The sequence below is a fragment of the Artibeus jamaicensis genome, unplaced genomic scaffold, assembly GCF_021234435.1.
Source record: "Artibeus jamaicensis isolate MK-2021 breed Jamaican fruit bat unplaced genomic scaffold, CSHL_Jam_final contig_490, whole genome shotgun sequence".
NCBI lineage: Eukaryota > Metazoa > Chordata > Mammalia > Chiroptera > Phyllostomidae > Artibeus > Artibeus jamaicensis.
Genome location: NW_026521861.1, coordinates 14622392 through 14645443, shown reverse-complemented (window position 1 = coordinate 14645443; position 23052 = coordinate 14622392). Strand labels below are relative to the sequence as shown.

The 23052-nt window shown below is 40.6% G+C and overlaps 1 protein-coding gene, 2 non-coding genes and 1 pseudogene across 3 annotated transcripts in view; 3 read left to right on the top strand and 1 right to left on the bottom strand.

The window, feature by feature from the left end:
* The first annotated feature begins 4002 nt into the window (after nucleotides 1–4002).
* EIF3A (eukaryotic translation initiation factor 3 subunit A) overlaps nucleotides 4003–23052 on the top strand; it is a 35776-nt gene continuing 16726 nt past the window's right edge. The window contains exons 1-12 of the mRNA XM_037132849.2: nucleotides 4003–4210; nucleotides 10837–11027; nucleotides 11891–12027; nucleotides 12403–12566; nucleotides 14362–14561; nucleotides 15811–16019; nucleotides 17613–17784; nucleotides 19488–19592; nucleotides 20252–20350; nucleotides 21446–21562; nucleotides 21806–21991; nucleotides 22594–22941. Of these exons, the coding sequence (XP_036988744.2) occupies nucleotides 4162–4210; nucleotides 10837–11027; nucleotides 11891–12027; nucleotides 12403–12566; nucleotides 14362–14561; nucleotides 15811–16019; nucleotides 17613–17784; nucleotides 19488–19592; nucleotides 20252–20350; nucleotides 21446–21562; nucleotides 21806–21991; nucleotides 22594–22941 (1977 nt within the window). The 5' untranslated portion in view covers nucleotides 4003–4161. The remainder of the gene's footprint in view (nucleotides 4211–10836; nucleotides 11028–11890; nucleotides 12028–12402; nucleotides 12567–14361; nucleotides 14562–15810; nucleotides 16020–17612; nucleotides 17785–19487; nucleotides 19593–20251; nucleotides 20351–21445; nucleotides 21563–21805; nucleotides 21992–22593; nucleotides 22942–23052) is intronic.
* Nucleotides 18938–19064, bottom strand: LOC119040104 (uncharacterized; annotated as a pseudogene).
* Nucleotides 19966–20095, top strand: LOC119040102 (small nucleolar RNA SNORA19). The gene has a single exon (XR_005080789.1). It is a non-coding gene; the product is annotated as a small nucleolar RNA SNORA19 (small nucleolar RNA).
* Nucleotides 20992–21119, top strand: LOC119040101 (small nucleolar RNA SNORA19). Its single transcript, XR_005080788.1, has one exon. It is a non-coding gene; the product is annotated as a small nucleolar RNA SNORA19 (small nucleolar RNA).

Sequence of the window (23052 nt, the reverse complement as noted above, 5' to 3'; positions counted from 1 at the left end):
CCTGCTTGCTATGTGGAGGGTAAAGAGAAGGGAAACAAGGGGAAACAAAAAGACAAGTTAGCAGGTTATTATACACTCCAGATGAGAAATGAGGGTGGCGGGGGTCAGAGTAACGGCTGTGATCCGAGAGGGTGACAGGTGGTAGACACCTCATTGAAGGACTGGTTGGATGTGGGGATGTGACCAAAAAAAAAGTAGAGTCAAGGATGTCTCCAATATTTTTGGCTGGAGCAGCTGTAGGAACAAGGTTGCCATTATCTTACATGGGGAAGGTGACAGGAGGAGCAGGATGGCTGCAGAAGCCACCAGAAGTCTGGTTCGGGGCAGGTGGGGTCATGCTTTGTGTCAAACATGTAATGTATGTGTCAGATAGACATCTGGGTGTGAGACTGGCTTTCAAGAAAGAGGCCAAGTGCTCGCGACACCACTTAGTACCTTAAAAGCATAAAGGTGATATCTGAAGCCATGAGCCAGAGCCAGGAGATGAATGTAGGTGGAGGAGGGAAGAGGTCCAGGGGCTGAGCCCTGGGACCTGTCAGTCTTAGAGGTCAGAGTGATGAGGAGACATCAGCAAAGGAGGTTGAGGAGTAGTCAGAGAGGGGGGAAGAAAATCAGGAAAGAATGATTCTGGAAGCCAAGTGAGGGAAGTGTTTTCAGGGAGGATGGTGTGATCAACCCTGCATGAGAGTGGAGATGGGATTTGATGCGTTAGTATGTAGAGGCTGCGTTTAGATCAGAGCCCCAACTGAAGAGTAACAGGAAGTAAGGCAGGTTGCATGAGCACAGGTGCAGGTGGGTCGGTAGGTGGTGGAGAACCAGAGTTCCCTTCCTATTACTCCATTGTTGGCAGTCCTATAGAAAATGAGGCCATTGGCTGAGAGCAGAGGATTGGTGAGAGGAAAGAGCATGATATTGTCAGCCGGAAGAATGGAGACATGGCCTAGGGAACTTTAATAGGAGGACTGAAGAGCGACAGGGGGCTCGTTGAGGTTTGTGGCTGGGAATGTGAAGTGCCGATTGTCAACAGGGTTGTGAATTTCATCCCACTCATGACAGGTTGCTGGCAAAGAATAGGTGGAGAGTTGGACTGGCCAGGGTTTAGGTAGAACAAAGGGAGAGCCAATCAAGAAAAGGACTAAATGATGGAATCCAGGCTGCGTATGGAGGAAGTAGAGCACACAGGGGTGAGGGGCAGGGAAAAACCAATAGGATTGCTGGATGGACTGTGGGGCTCCATCAGGCAGCGGGGCCGTTAGGCTGGGAGGGCAATGGGGTTAACTTCAAGAGGTAGCAGCTGGAAAATGAGATACTTAGAATCAAGATGTGGGAACTGAGATAGCTGGTGTGACCAGGGCTACGGTGAGGGTCAGCAAACCATGATCTGCGGGCCAAATTTGGCCTGCCACCTGTGTTTATGCAGCCTCGAGCTAAACCTTGGGTTGGGGGTGGGAAGACACTGGGTGTGGTGAGAGATGGGCTGGAGAGACACTGGGGACCCAGATGGGAGTGGTGTCTGTCTTCATGGAGCTTCTGGCCAGTGTTTGAAGTTTTTCTCTCTCTAGAAAGCAAAGTCCAAGAAGGGAGAAACTCTGTCTGGCCTGTTCACTGCTACGTACTATGGGTACTTACTTCCCATGTCTGATACATGGTATGCACCTCGATAATGGCGTGTTGAATGAATCCGTGAACCTTGGTTTACCTCTCTGAAACTTATGTTCATCGGTGTACACATCATCGCTACAGTATTCTTGTAAACAAAACAATGAATGTGAAGCATTTTGTGAACTGTAAAACATAGTACCTGTTTTAAAGCTATAAGATTTCATGTTGCAAATATGTATAAGGTAATGTCTGTTGTGCCCTTAACTGTTTTTTTTTTGAGAATCTTATTTACTTCACTCAAGTCAGAAAAAAACCTCAAAATATTGAAATAAAGAAATTATCCAGTCGCATGTAGCACAAAAGTAGCTTCTTTAGGAAAATCTTTCATCAGCCTGATCACTTCCTTCTACCATTTCCTAAAGTGACTTCTGACATACTCAGGTTGCTTGTTTTCTACTAAGTGAGCATTAATCAACAGCAAGTAATTATGCTTTTCTCCTGGCCCAAAATGTTACATCCTATCTTGTCCCTCCTGCACCAGTGAATCATTAATTCCTTGAAAGCAGGCATTTTGTATCTATTTCCAGCATCTAACATCATGGCTATCAGTTAGTACTGAATACCTGTTGGTTGAATTGAATAGGTAAATTTAGCCTGGAAATTGACGTTCTATTTTTACTTATTCACAAATACTGTACTAGGCTCTAGTTATTTTTACTTAATGCACTTTAATGATCATTGGCTATTATATTACCAAATGCTTCATATATTTTAAATAGCTTGAAAGAGTTAAGGTAAAGAAAGATATAGAGACACTGGATTTCATTCTACCTTCCAATTTTCTAGTGTTTATCTTGTTTTAGATCTACCAAGTACTGAGTATTAATAAGGTAATTTTGCCATTTTCACTCAATATGGTAACAGAAAGTTAAGAATGTTTGGAAAAGTTTTTCTGCTATTTAGGACAAGTTTTCTTTTATTTTATTGTTACATCTCTCTATGGCCTACTAGTTTTCTATCCACAGCATTTAAAAGCTATAATTGTTCTTAGGTGTAGCTTTTTAATTTTGACTTTATTATATACACAAACAAGTCTCTTGATCTTGCTCCATAAAACAGTTACTACAGCTTCTTAGTATTTGTTGTTCAACCCCATCTGGCTCCTAATTTTTGGAGAGTGACCTCCGACATTTACACTGGTTTAAGCATTTTGGAGGAGGAACTCTCTGAATTTTAATTTTGAAATAATCTTTTTTCTTAGAATTTGTGATTTATTTTTTGTCTGCCTTTCCCAGCTTTTCTTGCTTTACATTGATAAATGTAGATAGAAAAAACCTCTTTGCTGAGCTAGAAAAAATCACATGGGGGAATGCTTTTTATGTACTGTGGTTTCTTCCTTCGTGAATGTGGTACCATCATTAATTCACATATGCCCCTCATTATTACAAAATATGTAATAAAGTTGCAACGATGTATTCCACTGCTGCTTCCTGAATTCTTCTTCTGAACTCTTCAATTTCATACCAAGGGCTTGAGTAATTAGGTTTGGTTTAAAAGACTTTCATATTCTAGGTCTAAATAGTTAATGTTTGGACATTAAGAGTATAAATAATAAAGACTGCAGCAAAGGGTCTATTAAAAATCGACGCTCTTTTCACTAACGCTGTTTCTGAGGTTTATGATATGTGCTGAATGTAAATGCGACAACACGCCATGTATTTTCAAATATGCAGGTCTGTCCTGCTGCAGCGGGGCTTTCGTCTTCTGCCAGATAGCTCTGTCACTAGTCTGTCCCCATCTTTAAAGCCTCGCCTTGCCTGAGTGCTCTCATTCCTCAGGCAATGTCTGTGTCACCAACTTTTAAAGTTTACCTGGATATGAAATAAGCTTGCTTATTTGTCTAGTTATCTACTGCTTCCCTCCTCCTCAAGCTAGTCCGTGGTGTGACAGATCACCACTTTTTCCAGTGGTGAGCAGCGCTGACCTAAAGATACCTGACCAATGTATTTCCGTTAAACGGAAAAATTCCGCATTTTCACTCCAAGTCGCGCCATTCCCTAGGAGGCTGGGACCTCATTGTAACTTTGCATGACACCGCACAAATCACGGTAAAAATAAATCTGTGCAGACGCCTGTCTTCCAGCCGAACAGAAGCTCAGTCCCAAATCTCACCTCTCCCACCCCAAGTCTCGCTTGAGGAGTGAGGGCCCTGAGAATCGCCCTGCTAACGTTTAACCTCGGAGTTCCAAGCCGCCCCAAACGCTGCGAACTCTCTCTCGCCGCCGCCACGTCAGCCAATGCGCCTAAACCCCAGGGCGCCTGCGCGCGGAAGAAGGGCGGTGCGCAGGCGGAGGCCCGCCCTATATCCGGGGCCTTGGCGGCGCGGCGACGCCGCCGTACGGACGTCACGTGGCTCCCTCCTTTCCAGCTCTGGCTAGCTGGGCGCGGGCCACTGCTAGCGAGGCGCGTGGAATCTCGCGCTGGTTCCCCTCCGTCTCCTCTCCCGCCCCGGGCCACTAAGAGTTCACTGGCTCCGTGTGAGCCGACTCTACCGCCAAAATGCCGGCCTATTTTCAGAGGCCGGAAAATGCCCTCAAACGCGCCAATGGTGAGTAGGAGCGCGAGGCGCACCGGGCTGGGGCGGCCGAGGCCTCAGAGGTCGAGGGTCCCGGGCCTGCTTCTCGCTGCTCCGCTGCCTGACTGCGGCGCGGCCGGAGAGGGGGTTGATGCGGCCTGCCCGCCGACGTCCCAGCCCGTGGTTGGGCTTGGTTTCTGTAATCGCTCCAACCAACCGGGGACAGGAACTGTCGCCCTGGGGACTCTGCCTTCCCCCCGCCGCTGTATGCTGCGTCTTGGGGGCCGCGGCCGGGGAGACTGGGCTACCCGGGCTGGTGCTTGTCCACCCTGTCTTCCTCTGCCTTGCTCTTCTGGCCACGGGTCTTTCGTCTGCTTAGGCCCTGCGCCCCGGGCCGCCATCTGGGAGTGCCGGGGAGGAAGAACATGGCTCCCTCCCGGGGACAATGCACGCGAGAACCTCGACTCCACCTCCCGCTGGGGCCGGGAGCCGGGCAGTCCCACCTCCAGCCCTCCCACGGCCCCTTCCGCCCCTTAAATCTCTCGCGGTTCTTTGCTGGGTCAGGGTCCACTTACCCTTCCTCCAGCCACTGTGTCTCTGCTTTGGGGACTCTGACCCATTTAACCTGTTTTCAGTTTTTTTCTGGCACTGATTATTGGCAGCCAAAAAGCTTATTCGGAATCACAGGAAGTTGGAGTTAACACTGTAGAAGGGAGGTTTAGACGTTCTCTTTTAAAGATAACGAAACTGAGGCCTAGAGAGAATGGTTTGCCCAAGGTCACTCGGGAAGTTAGTTGTTGGTCCAGGGAATAAAACTGTGAGGTCTCTTGACTTCCAGATGAGTCCACAGCGTTACTGCCTGCAATTTGTATTTCCACATGTGCACTTAAGCCGCGGGCCGTCTCGGGAAAAACTTGTGCCTGTATTCAGTGGGCATTTATTACGTTGACATTAAGGGGCTGCAAGTGTATTATACATATCTCTGGTCTTGAAAAACTTTATCGTTTAGGGTCCCCCTACCCCCAAGACTAACTGTGTTAGGGCGTCCAAAGCCTTTCTTTACACCCTCCTCCCAGGCAAGTCTTGGGTCTGATCCATGTCGTAGATGGATAGACCGTGTGTGGTGCAGTATATTTGTGGAGCTTATTTTGTAAGGTGGTTTGAAAATTCCTCTTGTGAAAAGTCAGTGTCAGTCATGACCTAAAATTGATACTACTGAAGATCTGTCAGGGCCTGAGATCTGTTTGTCACATGCTTATTATATTAACTAAAAGTAACAATTTTGGGGGAGGGTTAACAGTCTGGGATAAGATAATTCTACATTCTATGGAATGCTGTAATTGTTTAAGAAAATAGTTAAAGGTACAATTTAGGGTCTGATCCCTACTCATTCTAACCAGCCATCTAATGGTTAGAACAGGGGGGAAGTTTAAGTTTATAGGAAAGACATCAGATGGAAATTGATCACTACCAGATAAAAAATAACTGTAGCAAAGTTTAAAGTTCAGAAATTTAGGATTGTGTTAAATAACTTGGGTAAAATTACTACTGGATTTGCTATTGTGGATCTGTTTTATAGTCATTTGGATGCTTTTACTAACAGGCATTCCCCCCACCCCCACCCATAGGGTGAAGCACTGTAATCTCCATGGCCTAAATATTACACATTTGATGTGTTCAGGTCTTGTTTTCTTTTTCACTCCTCCCTTCTGAATCTTCACATGAACTTAATATTTAAGTAACTTTTGAAATTTAGTAGAGATACATGATGTGTAACGAATCTTCAAACTTTTTCCCCACATTTCTGAAGTTGAAATTGATTTGATTCATAAAAAGAAAGGTGGGGAAAGCATCTTAAAGTAGGCAAGATGAGAGGGGGATACTGCTTGGGTGGGCAGAGTGGATTTTGTTTCTGTAGTTTCAAAAAAGGCTGTGTTGACTCCTCGCAGCCTTTTTAAGGTGTAGGATGGGTGTTTCTGTGGTTGAGATGATGCCCTACCCAGTCAGGTAGTAATTTCTGTGCCTTTGATCTTTTGAATAAGAGGTATTTTCACACAAAGTATCAAGGTGAGCAGGATGTGGACAGCATATGGCACTGATCATTCAGTGGATATAATCTCATTTTATCTAAATAAGTGATTTATCAGTAACATTTGTAACCTCAAACACATTTAGACCTAATTAATTGCATTGTCTCAGTAAAATGTGAATACATTTAAGTAGAATAGTCCTTGGGACACCCTGTTTTTGGAAACAATTGCAGTAGATGGAAGATGAGAGCTTGGCCCAGCAGTTACAGGCAAACAGTTCAGACCCAAGCATCACTTGGGAAAAAGCCCTTTTCCCAGAGTATGTTGTTATGTCCCAAGTTAGCTAGTCCTAACCCTATAATAGCTTTTTAATTAAACTACACCCAGGATTTAAAAATAAAGTTGTTATTAAGCCCACAAATTGTATAACATTATAGTTTATCTAATTGGTCTGTTGCATAAATAAACTAGTAAAATTGAAGGGTTCACCTAAACTTTTCCTTTATGGACAGATACATAGTTTCAGTCATTGTGTCTGAAAGGTAAACTTAGAATGTTCACCCTCCTGCTAATACAGTTTAAAATTCCAGAGTTTTTATTTTTATTTCAAGAGTATCAATTTGGAAAGGAGCATTCTTTAAACATTACAGTAGAGCTTTTAGTGTGTGACTGTTTCTTCCAGCCTCAGTTTCCCCCCCAATCTTGATAATTAATTCAGAGGAACTAAACCCTCTCTTCTGGTCTATGTTAAGGTAAAGGCACCATGGATTATCATGAGAAATCTGTTGCCATTCTAGTTTTTCTTTTAAAACATCCTTTGCTGGTATCCATGTTGTGTGTGTGTGTGCCTGCCTGTGAGTGTGATAGTTGAGGGGTTTGACCTGTAAAAAGTTATTTTTTAATGCATTTTCTTTGGCTTTTTAAAATCTATTTCAGAGTTGGTAGTATGGTGTGAGATTTGGAATCATAAATTTTGATCGGCTGTTTAGGTAGTAAGAGATACTTTTAGTTCTATTTCTTTTTTCTTTTTTTTTAAAGATTTTATTTATTTATCTTTAGAGGGGAAGGGACAGAGAGAGGGAGAGAAACATCAATGTATGGTTGCCTTTTGTGCATCCCCTGCTGGGAACTGGCCTGCAGGGAACCAGCCTGCAACCCAGGCATGTGCCCTGACTGGGAATCGAACCACGATTGTCTGGTTCGCAGGCCCGCGCTCAATCCACTGAGCTACACCAGCCAGGGCCTAGTTCTATTTCTAAACAAGACATTTTATTTTTTAGAATGACACAAGAAACCATACTTTCCCATTTAAAAATCAGAGGTTGGGAAAGTGAATTATTTTAGACAATTTAGTATTTTCTCATGCTGGGGCCAGCTCTCAACTTTAAACTCTCTTTGTGCCTATTTTATGTTACAAGATATTGACAGTACTTACATATACTAGTATAAGATTTAAACCTTCAATATAAAATTGGGAATTGGATAAAATAGTTTATTTGGGTGCTGATGTGATTTTTTAAAAGATTTTATTTATTTTTAGAGAGAAAGGAAGGAAGGGGGAGAGAGGGGAAAAGAAACACGGATGTGAGAGAAACATGATTTCTCTCTCATGCATACCCCAACAGTGACCAGCAACTCAAGCATGTACCCTGACCCACGCCCTAGGCATGTGCCCTGAATGGGAATTGGACTGTGACCTTTAGCTTTGCAGAAGGATGCCCAATTAACTAAACCACACCAGTCAGGGCAGTTCTGGTATTCATTTTAAAAAAAAATATTTTATTTATCTATTTTTAGAGAGAGGGAAAGGGAGGGGAGAGAAACATCAGTGTGTGGAAGATGGAGATACATTGATCAGTTTTCTCTTGCACACCCCCAACTGGGGACCTGGTCTGCAACCCAGGCATGTGCCGTGACTGGGAATTGAACCAGCAACCTTAGGTTTGCAGGCTGGTGCACAATTCACTGAGCCACACCAGCCAGGGCTGTTCTGGAATTCCTAGTGTAAAAGATAACATTAAACTAAAAACATTTGCTCCTCAATTTTTGGCTAATAGATACTGTTTTCTTGTTAAATAATTGTGAAAAACACCTACAGTTCTGTTGGGTTTTAGGAAATAACCCTATATGCATGCTCCAGTAATAAACTAGGTAGGTCCACCCCTTAAAACAGGCAAGGTTTATTATTCCAACAAGGAATGTGGTTGTTTTACATCTTTGTTTCATTTTGTAGGATTTGGGAGAGGGGTAGTAAAATTGACAACTGAAAATGGACTTTCTCTCACAGTGGCGAGATGAATATTGAGTTTATTAAGTATTGAAGAGAGATTTGCGTTCATTTACATGTGAGGACTGTGACTTGATGTAGTATGGGGTGAAGTAGGATATTGTGTAAAGGTACTTGTTCCAGTATGTTGTGTTGCGATTTGTCCTGTTGCAAGCTCTGAACATACTAGAGACTCAGAATATTGTTTGTAGCTTTCCTGTGGGGAGGAATGTTCACAGTCAACATTCCTGAAAGGTGTTAGTTGGAAGAAGAAATGCTGGAGAATTACTAAACCTGTAGATCTAGTAAAACTCAAATACGGGCTCTTTTTGGCTATTCTTTGCCTAAATAGAGTTGCATGGTAGATAATGCTATATACTTTGTTAGTTTAACTCTTAAAGAATTCTTTGTCAAAAATTTTTTTAAAGATTTTACTTGTTTTTAGAGGAAGAGAGAGGGAGGGGGAGTATTGATGTGAGAGGAAGATCGATTGGTTGTCACTCATACGTATCCAGGCTGGGTGCCAAACCCGCAAGCCAGGCATGTGCCCTGACCAGGAATCGAACCTGCCACTTTTCACTTTGCAGGGCAGCGCCCAACCAACTGAGCCACTTTGGTCAGGGCACAAAGTTTTTTTTTTTTTTTTTTAAGGAGAAAAGATAAATGACTTTAAAATTTGGAGATGTTGTGGTTTCATACTTTTTTTTACACTAGTAGTGTAAACTAGTGTTTTAGTTTTCCCAAATTATTTTTCAAGTGTTCAGTGAAAAGTTTCTGTTTAAGATTTTATTTATTTATTTTTTAGAAAAGGGAAGAGAGAGGGAGAGAAACATCAGTGTGTGGTTGCCTCTTGCGTGCTCCCCGCTGGGGACCTGGCCTGCAACCCAGGCATGTGCCCTGACTGGGAATCGAACCAGCAACCCCTTGGTTCTCAGCCAGCACTCAATCCACTGAGCCACACCAGCCAGGGCAAAATGTGGCGATTAATGAATTTTAAGTTGAACATAAACAGATGACTTACGTTAAATAACCTTTTCCCTCCAGTTTATTGAGGGTTTGTGCAAAGGAAAGCCAAAATTGAGGAAAAAGAAGATAAGTTTCAACTTAAGTGAGAAATAATGTGATAGAGGAGCCTTTGCTTTTGACCAAATTTCACAATGAGCAATACACATAAAACATGGCATCAGAACTGGGTTTTGAAATACTGCTACATAGAGAATGCCTTCACGTTTAAGTGGTGGTAAACTCAAGAATATAAGTTTCTTTGCTCTATATTCTGAAATGTTTTTTCCCAGTTTTTAATTTTGAGATTTATAGAATTATTACAAAGATAGTATAGCATTCCCATATATATATATACCACACACATTTTCTCCTATAAATATCTTTTATCAGAATGATGGTACATTTGTCACAACTAATGAATAAATACCGGTGCATTATTATTAACCAAAGGCCGTATTTCATTCCTATTTCCTTAGCTTTTCCTAATGTCCTTCTTGTATTTCAGGATCTCATTCAGGATGCATCACCTTAAGTTGTCCTGTGTGTTTAGGCTACTGGTTCTTACAGTGTAGACTTTCTCGTGAGGGCTACTCATCTGTATTCTATAGAATGTCCCTCAGTTTGGATTTGTTGTAATATTTTCTCATGTTTAGACTGGGATAAGTAAAGAGATACTCTGTGCTCATGTGTTGGAAGACTAAACTTTGTTACATTGTTGGTTCTTCCATACTTGAAGTATAGAATATCACAATTGAAGATCCCAGTGAGCTATCTTGTAGGTATTTAGAAACTAATTACAAAGTTTATATGGAAAAGCAAAAGACTTACTATAGCCAACATAACGTCGAAGAACAATGTTGGAACACTCTAAGTGGCTTCAAGAGTTTACCGTGTGTTCTTCTTCAAGACTGAAGTATTAGCAAAAGACTAGACACGTAGATGAATACAGAATGATCAGAATGGAGAGCCCAGAATTAGACTGACAAAAATAGTCTCATGTATTTTTCTGCAAGTCTTAGGATGAACTAGAAAAAAATTACATCAGCCAGAGCACTGGTGACTAAAGTCGTATTTTATTTGTGGGGAGTATTTTTTCCCTTCATGACTTTGAGCTTCTGGAATTTTAAAATCACTTGGAACTGAATGAAATCTAGCTTTACCTGTAGACCAGATCTTGAGACAATGCCAGGTTTTCAGTTTTACCTTTGATAATTTTGGCATAGCTTTAGAAGTCAAAAATAAATGTGACCTAAAAAGAGATGGTAATGAGTTTGGAAATTAAGACAGGCTATTTAAAAAGCAAGGTTGAGACTTTGTATAGTATATATCACTGATTTTAATTCTCCTGACTTTTCCAGAATTTCTTGAGGTTGGCAAAAAGCAGCCTGCTCTGGATGTTCTTTATGATGTTATGAAAAGTAAGAAACATAGAACATGGCAAAAAATACACGAGCCAATCATGTTGAAATACTTGGAACTTTGTGTCGATCTTCGCAAGAGCCATTTGGCTAAAGAAGGATTATATCAATATAAGAACATATGTCAACAGGTATGAACAGAGCTGGGTTTAATTTCTGATAAGTGCTTTTAGTAATTTTGAGTTTACCTTTTTAAAGAAAAAATTATTTATTTATTTTTAGAGCATGGGGAAGGGAGGGAAAAAGAAAGGGGGAGAAATATCAGTGTGTGGTTGCTTCTCGCATGCCCCCATCTGGGGACCTGGACTGCAACCTGGGTGTGTGCCCTGACTGGGAATCAAGCTGGCGACCCTTTGGTTTGCGGGCCGTCGCTCAGTCCACTGAGCCTCACTAGCCAGGCCTCTGCTTCAATTGAAATAAGTTAATATGTTGGAGAATTTACTGCTTTGGCCAAAAAGTTTGCTTCAGTTTTTAACCTTAACTGTAGGAAATCATACTTCATCTCCTTTGGGTAAACCACTAAAGATGCCCAGAGAAAGAGATTGTAATTACTTTTAATGATACTGTTTTTGCTATATTAACTTTTGTTAGTCCACAGACATATCTGAAAGTCATAACTACATAAGTGTATTTTCATCTTTATCAGTTAGAAACAGATTGTAAAGTGAGCAAGTAGGTTTTTTTAAAAAAGGTTTTATTTATTCATTTTTAGAGAGGAGAAAGGGAGGGAGAAAGAAAGAGAGAGAAACATCGATTGGTTGCTTCTCCCACACCCCCATACTGGGGACCAGCCCTGCAACCCAGGCACGTGCCCTGACTGGGAATCGAACCAGTGACCCTTTGGTTTGCAGGCTGGCACTCAATCCACTGAGCTACACCAGCCAGGGCTACTTTACCTTTCAAAGTTAATGTATGTTGTATCATAAGATTTACTTTGAAAATATTTCATGGTTTGTTGGGACGTGTTTTAAGTTCCTTTTTTGGGGGGGGTTAGGTGAACATCAAATCTCTAGAAGATGTTGTCAGGGCATATTTGAAATTGGCGGAGGAAAAAACTGAAGCCGCTAAAGAAGAGTCGCAGCAGATGGTCCTAGACATAGAGGATCTGGACAACATTCAGACTCCCGAGAGGTAGGTGGCCAGTAGTCTCTCTTCAGTGTTTGTCTTTACATGTGTCTCCCATTCTTGTTTGAGGTGGATGTTTATTAGAAGTGCTGCTTACCTTCAAAATGTTAAATGTATAATAACCAACACATCATGTCACTCAGAATTCATACAGGTGGCAAATTGCAGCCTGCAGGTAAGTGGGTGTGTGCTCGTTGCAGCGGTTGTACTGTAGGTTGGGGAGTCGACACTCGGGTGCTCAGCGTGACAGCTCTACATGTGTCCGAAGTTGTGGGAAGAGCTTCCGCTGTTTTGTAATCATCGTCTGGTTTTGGTGTTTTAGCCACATGGCAAAGCAGGAAAGCATGTCTAACGTGTTTTTGCCATTTTCTGTTTTTGTAGTGTCCTGCTAAGTGCTGTAAGTGGTGAAGACACTCAGGATCGTACCGACAGGTTACTGTTAACTCCATGGGTCAAGTTCCTGTGGGAGTCGTACAGACAGTGTTTGGACCTCCTTCGAAACAATTCTAGAGTAGAGCGTCTCTATCATGATATTGCCCAACAAGGTAAAACGGGAACTGATTTGAAATGTTGAGTTAGAAATAGGTTTTGCCAAAGATTAACTGTTAACATTAACCTCCTTTTCTCCATAGTACTTATTTTACATAGCTTTTATTCTTACTGAAAAATTGGCATTCATTTGAATATTAAATAAGTGACTATAAGAAATTTGTTGTACTATTTAAGGTAATGGTATGTAAGATTTTTTCCATTAATGGCTGAAAGTCATTTTGGAATTTTTAACTTTTTGATTGCTTTTTGATAAATGAGTTTTACTTTTGTCTTCACTGCTGCATATTCTTGGGAAAGGTACTTAACTGCACTGGATTTGTAAGGTCTTTTAAAGCTCAGGACTTAAGATAGTTTTCTTAAACGGTATTATTAAACATAGAACAAGCCTTTTTGATGACTCTGGGTCATCATTAAAAGTGCTCCATTGTTGGCTGCTCTGTCTGTGGTGTGGCCCATTCTCTCTAATACATTCACTCTCATTTTAAACTGTACAAAAAAGAAAAAGGATCCAGTTGTTACACTGCCTATACTTCTGATCTGAAGAAAAGAAAGTATTTGTTCTCCTAATCAAGTGACAGCCTTACTGTCACTTGTCTCGTCAGTACAGCCCTTTAACGGCTGTATGTGGGACTTGAGGGTGGCTCTCAGCTTTTTTCTCCTTTGGCCTCGGCCGGAGCTTGGGCTGCCGTTCCCTTTACCGTGGGAATGGTTGGCATTTGTCGGTTCAGGCTTTAAGGGACTTTGTGATTATGGATGTTTTACTAGGAGTATTAGAACCCGTATTCTGTTTTTGCTTATGGCTAGCATATATGACTTTTCACTTAAAACAAGTAAATGGGCTTTTTGATAACTCTTGGTGTAAATAATTATCTTAAAGTTAATTGGCATCTCTTTGAGGCCTATTGAGATAGGAATACTGTTTTTTTAGAGATGGGCAGCAGAGTTCCCCCAAATTGTTCTACTATTGCATATATGACAAAAATGCTACTTTAATTTGTAATTTAAAATCATTAAGTAAATGTCCATTTATTAATAAGTAGATGATTAAAATAATTGATATTTTAATGACAACAAGTAGTGCACATGCACGTCTGGATGGAGTTGAAATTAGGTCACCGTAAGCCCCCAATACGTGTATTTTTATTAGTTACAAAAGCTTGCTGTCTTTGTAAGTTAGATAAAAAACTTGATTGTACATTTGATTCTTGAACAACACGGGTTACGGGCACCCGGCACCGCCCCCCCCATGCAGTTGAAAATCTGCATAGAACTTTTGACTCCTCAAAAACGTAACTGCTAACAGCTTACTTTGACTCGCAGTCTTACCTATAACAGTGAACACGTTTTGTAGGTAATAAGTATTACACACCCTATTCTTATGCTAAAGTAAGCCAGAGAAAAGATAATTATAAGGAAGACAAAATAAATTTGCAGTACTTATTGAAAAAAATCTATCTGTGTATAGTTGAACCTGCATAGTTCAAACCTGTGTTTAAGGGTCATCTGTATGTCAGGCTAGAATTTTTTTTTTCTCTTGGGATTTGAAATGGTGTTAGAAAGGTGAATCCCTGCTAGACCTAAATTTGAATAATTTCCCATTCGCAAACTCAGAATTATATTTTAGTCCTGGAACAGGACTGATGACTGTCCAAAAGGGGGTCAGGGCACACAAAGTGAGTTGGGTAAGTCTTGTTAAAATAACTGATCTTAATACATGAAATAAAACCTCTTCCAGGACTTGGGTTGGTGATGGAAAGTACCTAATATGTCTTACATTTATGCTTATAGCTTTCAAATTCTGCCTCCAATATACCCGTAAGGCTGAATTCCGTAAGCTGTGTGACAATTTGAGAATGCACTTGTCTCAGATTCAACGCCACCATAACCAAAGTACAGCAATCAATCTTAATAATCCGGAGAGCCAGTCAATGCATCTGGAAACCAGGCTCGTACAGTTGGACAGTGCTATCAGCATGGAACTGTGGCAGGTATGGTGTGAAGTACTAGCTTTTCATTCAAGTACTAACAGCCCACATTACTTGTATCCCTTTCCTGAGTATCTTTATCTTGGTATCTGTTAGTTAATTTCAGTAGATAGGTCAGGAATTTAAGATTACCTAATGGAGTAGGGAGAGATCTGGACAGGGACACTCAGAATTCTATTTTGGTTCCAGTTCCTGACTCAAGTCTGGGCCAGATCATGTCATCCCTTTGGACCCAGTTTCTTTCCAAATGAAGCAGCGCATCCTCAGTGTGCAGCTCAGTGCCTGGTGCCAGGCTGTGAACCGTTGTGGTGAAATAAGTCTGGAGGAGACACATTTACAAAGTGTGTTGTTTTTTTTTTTTTTAAAGCAGCAGTTTCATGGTAATTTTGTATTTGTTTACTTTGATTAAAAAAGAAACAGCTCGTCTTTCCACTTTATTTTGTAGTAATTTTATTGCGCAAGAGTATTGGTGGTGACAGGTTGGCAATTAAAAAACAAACTTGTGCTTTACAGCAGGTGGAGATGTGCTGCACGAGGTTGTCTTCTGCATTTCTTAGCGTTGCTTCGGCTGAGTTAGAATACGTGGTGGGGAACCCTGCGTTGGAGATCTCTCCGGTGTTGGGAGTAGTTCTCTATTTGGCTTTCCTAAAAATTTCACAAAGACATTTCCACATGATTTGGTAGTCATAAGGTGAACCTTTTATATATTTGATCCCCTCTCCCCAAAATCTAATTGAAATTACAGAGGAAGAAACTAAAAATCTTATCAAAAGTTTTTCAGCCAAGTGAAAATGTGATTTGATTTCCCACTGTCTCCTTATGGAACCTTCCTTTTCTATTGGGATACCCTTAACCGCCTGCCTGAAATAAAAGTAAGCATGTTCATTATAGAAAATATGGATAAATAAAAAGGACAGATTCATTCGTGAACTTGAAAATAACCTCTGTATTGTGTTTGTGTCCTTCCGGATTTTTTCTGAGTATTTCCCCAAGTGGTATGCGATTATACACATTTTTCTTAAAAAGTCTGCTGTCAACTTTAAGGAGTTTAAGGATTTAGCATTTTTGCAATTAGGACAGTTTTCAGAAAAATATCAGATATTAAATTATAGGTGAATAAAAAGAACCACACTTGAAAGCATTTTATTTGCCACTTTTATTGTGTTTTGTGCTTTAGGTTTTATAAAGAGATTTGAATTAGATGGGTGTTTTTGTTTAGAATGCAATGAGTAATTCATATTACTAATTTTAGGAAGCCTTCAAAGCTGTGGAAGACATTCACGGGCTGTTCTCCTTATCTAAGAAGCCGCCTAAACCTCAGTTGATGGCAAATTACTATAATAAAGTCTCAACTGTGTTCTGGAAATCTGGAAATGCTCTGTTTCATGCGTCTACACTCCATCGCCTCTACCACCTGTCTAGAGAAATGAGAAAGAATCTTACCCAAGACGAGATGCAGAGGTAAGAATGTTACAGAATTGAGTTTATGAAGCAGCTGGTTACTACTAAATGCCGTGGTGCAGTATGTTGTAGATTAGGGCTTCTCAGCGTCTGCACTGTTGACATTTGTGTGGATCTGGATAATTGATTGTGGTGAGGGACTGTGCATTTAGGCAGCAGCATCCCTCATTTCTGCCCGCTGGATTCCTTAGCAGTCCTCCCAGTTTGTGACGGCCAAAAGTGTCTCCAGACATTCTTCTTGGACAGTATTCTTGGTCTTCAGTAGCCGTCTTGTCCAATAACCAACTCTGCCAAAGGCACAGTTGAGAAAGATTGATTAAGAATATTGAATATAAAAGACAGTGTTAAGGTGTAAGCTTTCTATCCCCATACAGGTATTTAGAATCTATTCTTAGGGTACAGCAGGGAGAACACGGATTGAAAAAACAAAGGGACAGAAAAACCCAGTAAGAAACAGCAGAGCAGGGAAGAAACACTACTGGATTCACCAAGTAATAAGAAACGATTTTGCACAGAAAAGCAGTACTGCAGTATAGTAAACTGAACATAGTGTTTTTCTTAAACCTAAAATAAATGTGACTCGGGCAAAAAAAAAATCTTAGAACAAATTAGACACTTGAAAATACTTTCCATAAAGTCACTTTTTGTCCTGATTATAAAAATATTAACTATGTAAAATATTTAGGGTACATATAAAAATGACTATTTAAAATGGTCTATAAGCTAGCATTTTAAAGACCAATTTATTTTGAACATTGTCTGTAGTCTGTTTTCTTTCAGTCATTTTCCTCTTTTAAAAAATTAGTTTTCAGTTGGACTTAGGTGATTCATCTACCATTCTTTTTCTCTATGAGATTTTGGCCTCCAGTAGAACTGTGTTTTTCTTTTAGTTTTACAGCAATAATAGAATCAACTTAAATGAATTTTTCTAGTATATTTTTGAAACTCTTGAGGAAGGACCTTCTATAAGAGAGGACCTTACAGAGAGTACTGTAATAAAAAGCACTAGGTTATTTAGCTTTATGTTGTATCTTTCCTTAATCAAGTATGTTGCCTGAGATCCAGTCGTGAAAGTGGAAAAGTGGGCACGCCAGCCTGTGGCCGGGGGGCTGCGAACTTGCAGCCCTCCGTGTCCAACAGTTCACTTTTCCTTTCCTTTTGTGTTTCTAGGGGAGCTGAAATGTAGCTTTTATTTTCTTCTCTTAATTGTGTTCACTTACGGTCCTTACAGGTTTTTTCCCCCTTTCCTGCTATTATTTTTCCCTTAAATTTTAAAGCTGCCTAGTTTTTGTAAGGAGCTAGGGGTGTGCAAATGTGTTTCTCTTGCCTTTTAACCTCGTCTTTCTCTGTAGCTAGAAACCGCTGGCAGTAGTAAGTGGATGGATGAAGTTCTGATTCTCCAGGTGTTCATTTTAGCGTGGCCCATTTCTTAATTGGCCGTCTGCCTTGATGAATAATACTTACATGTACAGTTCACATGGTGGTATACATATTCTGTCACTGGTACATTGTACCAGATAATCAGAGAATAATCTCTTTCTGCCTTTTAAGTAACATTTACAGATTTAATAGGTTTGTAATTTTGTTCTCCAGAATGTCCACGAGAGTGCTTTTGGCTACTCTTTCCATCCCTATTACCCCCGAACGAACTGACATCGCCCGACTTCTGGACATGGACGGCATTATAGTTGAAAAACAGCGGCGCCTCGCCACACTGCTGGGTCTTCAAGCCCCACCCACGAGAATCGGCCTTATTAATGACATGGTACATGTTTGACATTTTTAGAGCTTTGAACAAAACTTGGGTCAGGTTTTGCAGTTCCTGGTGGTATATACTGGGAGTTCTGATGCATGGAGAGATTTTTCAAACTGGTGTTGTAGGTCAGCACTGTGTTCATTTGAGGTGATTTGTCTCTAGTGGCTGAGCTGGATTTAAACTTGATTAGTAGATGGAACATGGAGTAGCTCTGAGTAGCTATAGTATGGACCATACCACTCAGTAAGAGAAGAATGATGGGCGAGAAGTTTCATGGCTTATTTCATGGGGGCTGTAGGAAGACTGATCAAATGTACAGAATTGGGAAATAGGCTAAAATGCAGATTTCTAGATTTTACCTACTGCATACACTAAATCAGTTTCAGAATACGGAGCCTACACTTTGTATGTTTACAGTGTTTTACACTGATGGAATCTTTTTATTAAGCAAAACTTTGTCATGTGAATGCCTGTTATATGCCAGGCTAGTGATATGTAAGTGGAGTTTGTATTCCTGGGGAGTAGATTTTAGGGGTTCTCATTTGCCATGTGTGACTCAGTAGTTACTGTGGTAAACCTCCAGTAAGTAACTTCACACAAGAAAAACAGGGATGGGTGCTCCGGGAAAGGCCTGCCTTTCTTGGCAGAATTGCTTATTTTAGGTAAGAGCTACAGTAAATTTCCCTATGTTCGTGGGGGATACGGTCCAAGGCCCCTAATGCATGCCTGAAACTTCCACAAGTAACTGAACCCTATACATACTATGTTTTTTCCTATATGTATGTACTTAAGATAGAGTTTAATTTATAAATTAGCCATAGTAAGAGATTAACAATGGTAACTGAAAATAGAAAAGAACCATTATGTCCTATTATGTGAATGTGATCTCTCAATATTTTAATGTACTATACTTACCTTTTCACTTAAAGGAGAGCGATTTACAGCTTTGGTATCTCCAATTGTCAGCATCACTAGTCTCACTCTGAGCATTAAGTAACATAAGGGTGACTGGAACTCAAGCTCTGGGATGCAGCTGGTCAGATGACCTGACCAGATAACTGTAAGGCCACACAGTGTCGATAGCAGGACAAAGGGATGACGTGGCATAGAATGGCAGGACGTTGCTCAGAATGGCACACAGTTTAAAACCTGCAGTTTGTTGATTTCTGGCAATATAATATTATAAATAGTGATGCTGTGATCATTTTTGTGAGGTTTAGTTATTTAATTAGCAATAATCGCGCCTCGGATAAACCTCATTGGCTATGATACTGCCACTGGGCAAAGCTAGGTTTAGTTATTTATAACTCTGGTATTTTACTTGTTATTGATAACAAGTTAGATTATTTTGACCACGTGAGTTATATTTGTAAGTAACTTATTGGTAGTGTTTAGAGTTTTTATTTCCTTTCTAAGTTCTTGTGGGGCTTTTCACTGTAGATAGTTGCATAACTTGGAGCCAGAGACTCAGCAGTTGTCCTGGATTTCTCCTCAGTAAATTAAAGATGGATGCTAGATAGTCTTGCATTTTTCAGATATCAGGTTCTGTTTTCTTCAGTTTATCATCTGTTCAGAATCCCAGTTTGAAAACTTCCTTTAGCAACTCAACTTATTTTTAAATTTAATCTTTATTGTATTTTTTCCCTATTACCATGTAATCCTCTTAAACCTGCCTCCCCCAGCAATTAACCCTCTTGTTCTGTGTACTGCAGGTCAGATTCAATGTATTGCAATATGTTGTCCCAGAAGTGAAAGACCTTTACAATTGGCTGGAAGTGGAATTTAACCCACTGAAACTCTGTGAGAGAGTCACAAAGGTAGGCCTTCGCATTCAGTTTTGTGTTAGGTCCCCGTGCGAGCCTGGCCCGTGCAGTTGTAGTTTATGTTTCTATTAGTAAGTGCGAAGTATTATATTGTCCTGTGTATTTGAATTCAGTGCACATTTCTTTCTTGTTTTTTTTTTCTTTCCCTCCCTCCCTCTTTCCCTCCCTCCCTCACTCTCTCTTTCTTCATCTGAGTGCATGCTTATTGATTTTTTTAAAGAGGAGGTGGGGGAGGGAGGGAGGGAAGGAGTAAGGAAGTGAAACATCAGTCGGTGGCCTCTTGTATGTACCTGGAGGACCAAACTTGCAACCTTTGGGTTTGTGGGACAACATCCCAACCAACTGAGCCACACTGGCCAGGGCTTCAGTGCACATTTCATTGTCTGCTTTCTTTGTGACAAGAGAAAAGGTATTTCTGATGTGGGAAACAAACCTGTGGGGGTAAATTAGCAGTGTGACTGACCTTAGCTGTTGCTGCCAGTCGCCTTCAGACAAGACCCATGAGTTTTGTAAGACATTCTGCATTTCTTTGTGTTGTGTGATGTTTTTGTATGTTAAGAAAATTGGGGGAATAATTGAAAAGGTTTTGTAGGTGTTACAGTGTCTGTCCCATAGTAAGTATAACTCTTTCTCAATTTAATGTGTTTTTATAGGTTCTAAATTGGGTGAAGGACCAACCCGAAAAGGAACCAGAACTGCAACAGTATGTCCCACAGCTGCAGAACAACACCATACTTCGTCTTCTGCAGCAGGTAAAAATGAAAAATGGATGTTTTATGTAAGAACTGGAATTTCTCCCCTTGATTGTTTTTATTGTGAAACTGAAAAAATTTAAGAATGGCCCAGGAAGTGCAAGACTCCCCAAATTCTCCCTGTCCAAAATCAGTCTTATTGATATTTGATTTGGGAAAAAAGACTTCTGTGTAATTTATAATTTTTTTCTCTTCTTTTGTTGAATACTCTTAGTACATTTTTTCCTTGTTGGTAATGGCTTTTCATTGCCTGAGGGTACCATAACTTATTTATTCAGACTATTGATGCAATCTGTATTCCTGGGCTTCTTGCTTTTAGAAAGTGTTGCAGTGAGCATGTTTGTTACTTCTGTGACTTTCTGTAGCGTGAGTAGTAGAAGTAGTCATAGAGTTTATGCCTTTGAAGCTTTAATAGCTCCTGAAAAGATTCCTTAAGGAGCCCTCCCACCAGTTGCAAATGAGAGCCTTTTCTCTTGCATACAGTAGGTATTATCAGTCTTCTAATATATTTTAGCCCAGTTTACTACTTACGTTAGACTATTTTGACTATTTTGATTTATAATACGGTTTAAAGTTTGTTTTGTTTTCTTTCCATTTGTTTCATTTGGAGGAGGGGCTTTTATATGTTCTTTTCAGTAGTTGTGCACATTTCATTGACCTGCTTTCTCGTATATGTGAGCAGTGTTATTTCTTATGTGCTATACAAGTAGTTGAAGGTTAATTAGCAGTATAACTGCATAGTAATACTGCCAGTCTCCTTCAGACAAATAGTTCTAGAAAACTGTTCAGATGAATCAGGTAGCAGGTCTTTATCTGCAAATATGTAATCAGGGGGGTTGGTTTTGTTTTATGAAATTATAAAAAGATGCTTTTCAAAAATAGTATAGTATGATGGTTTGAAGCATAGGATTAGATGTTGAGAGCCTTGCATTGGAATGCCAGTTCCAGCTATGTACCGTTAATATAGATACTCTGAACTTCAACTTCTTTTCTCTGAATAATGGGCATAGTTTCTACTTCCCGTGTATGAGACTGCACATAAAAAATACTGAATAAATGATAGCTATTATTAGTAACCTTGTGTTTTTTATGCAGGTGGCACAAATTTATCAGAGCATTGAGTTTTCTCGTTTGACCTCTCTGGTTCCTTTTGTTGATGCTTTCCAACTGGAACGGGCCATAGTAGACGCAGCCCGGCACTGCGACCTGCAGGTGTGTGTCGTGAGAGGCTCTGAGGGGGAGGCTGGGCTTTGAGGGCTAAAACCGGCTGAGGGCTTTGGTGTCTCAGCTTTTGGTACGTTGGCAAAGCTTGAGTAAATCTTCCAGGTTTTTTATTCAACATCCTTTTGTTGATTTGCTTCTCATTCAGTTGAAATTTTTAATCAAAAGTTATTCATTCGAAGGATGACTTTATGTGCGTATGGATTTAACTGCTGATAATATCAATTTTCAAAGGTTCGCATTGACCACACCTCTCGGACCCTGAGTTTTGGATCTGATTTGAATTATGCTACTCGAGAAGATGCTCCACTTGGTCCTTATTTGCAAAGCATGCCTTCGGAGCAAATAAGGAACCAGCTGACAGCCATGTCCTCAGTACTTGCAAAAGCACTTGAAGTCATTAAACCAGCTCATGTACTGGTATGCATCTTTGGGAGAAAAGAACTGCAGAAATTTTGAGGGGCCCTTGTGCTACATCTTTCATGAAAAGGTTTGAGATGGTGTCTGAGAGAAGGGACTTAACTCTATTACCTATTCAGTTGTATTTGGTAGTTTCGATATTTTTATCAAATTTCTGTATCAGATCACCTGTCAGTGAGCTGCCTTCCATGGGATAAAATACCGCAGTCCACGTAATAATGAGTGTTGGGATAGACCACACAGTGATGATCCCCCCCAGGAGAGGGAGTACTGTCTGTCCTTGGGCTTTGCCTTCATGTCCAAGTTGTTTTTCCCTTGTTTGTGCATTCTTTTAATGTTCCCTTCTTGGCTAGAACATTTCAAAGTGGATTGGGTGCAGTGAAAAGTTGACTTTGTAGCGAATAGAGGTTTTTCAGCCATGTTACCGCTGTGGGAGGAGTGTCATGGCCTTTGGGACTGAGAGCTAGTAGCTTGAATAATCAATCATCTTGTGTTGTTAAATGCAGATGCATAAGGGTAATGCCTGGGGTTATTTAGTAGTTTTTGATGCCTAATACCGTGGTAGCTGACTTAAACTTTTGAATTAACATTTGTTTTCAAAGCAAGAGAAAGAAGAACAGCACCAGTTGGCTGTTACGGCATACCTTAAAAATTCACGGAAGGAGCATCAGCGTATCCTGGCTCGCCGTCAGACAATTGAGGAAAGGAAAGAGCGGCTTGAGAGTCTGAATATTCAGCGTGAGAAAGAAGAATTGGAGCAGAGGGAAGCCGAACTGCAGAAAGTACGGAAGGCTGAAGAAGAGAGGCTGCGACAGGAGGCAAAGGAGAGAGAGAAGGAGCGCATTTTACAGGAACATGAGCAGATCAAAAAGAAGACTGTTCGTGAGCGGCTAGAACAGATCAAGAAAACAGAACTGGGTGCCAAGGCATTCAAAGATATCGATATCGAAGTATGTGGTGCATCGCTCATTAAACTCAGTTTTGTCCAGCTTCTCTCCGGAGCATGGCCCATTGCCATTTGTTGGTATATTTTGAGTTATTTGGTTGTTCACTCATTTTGG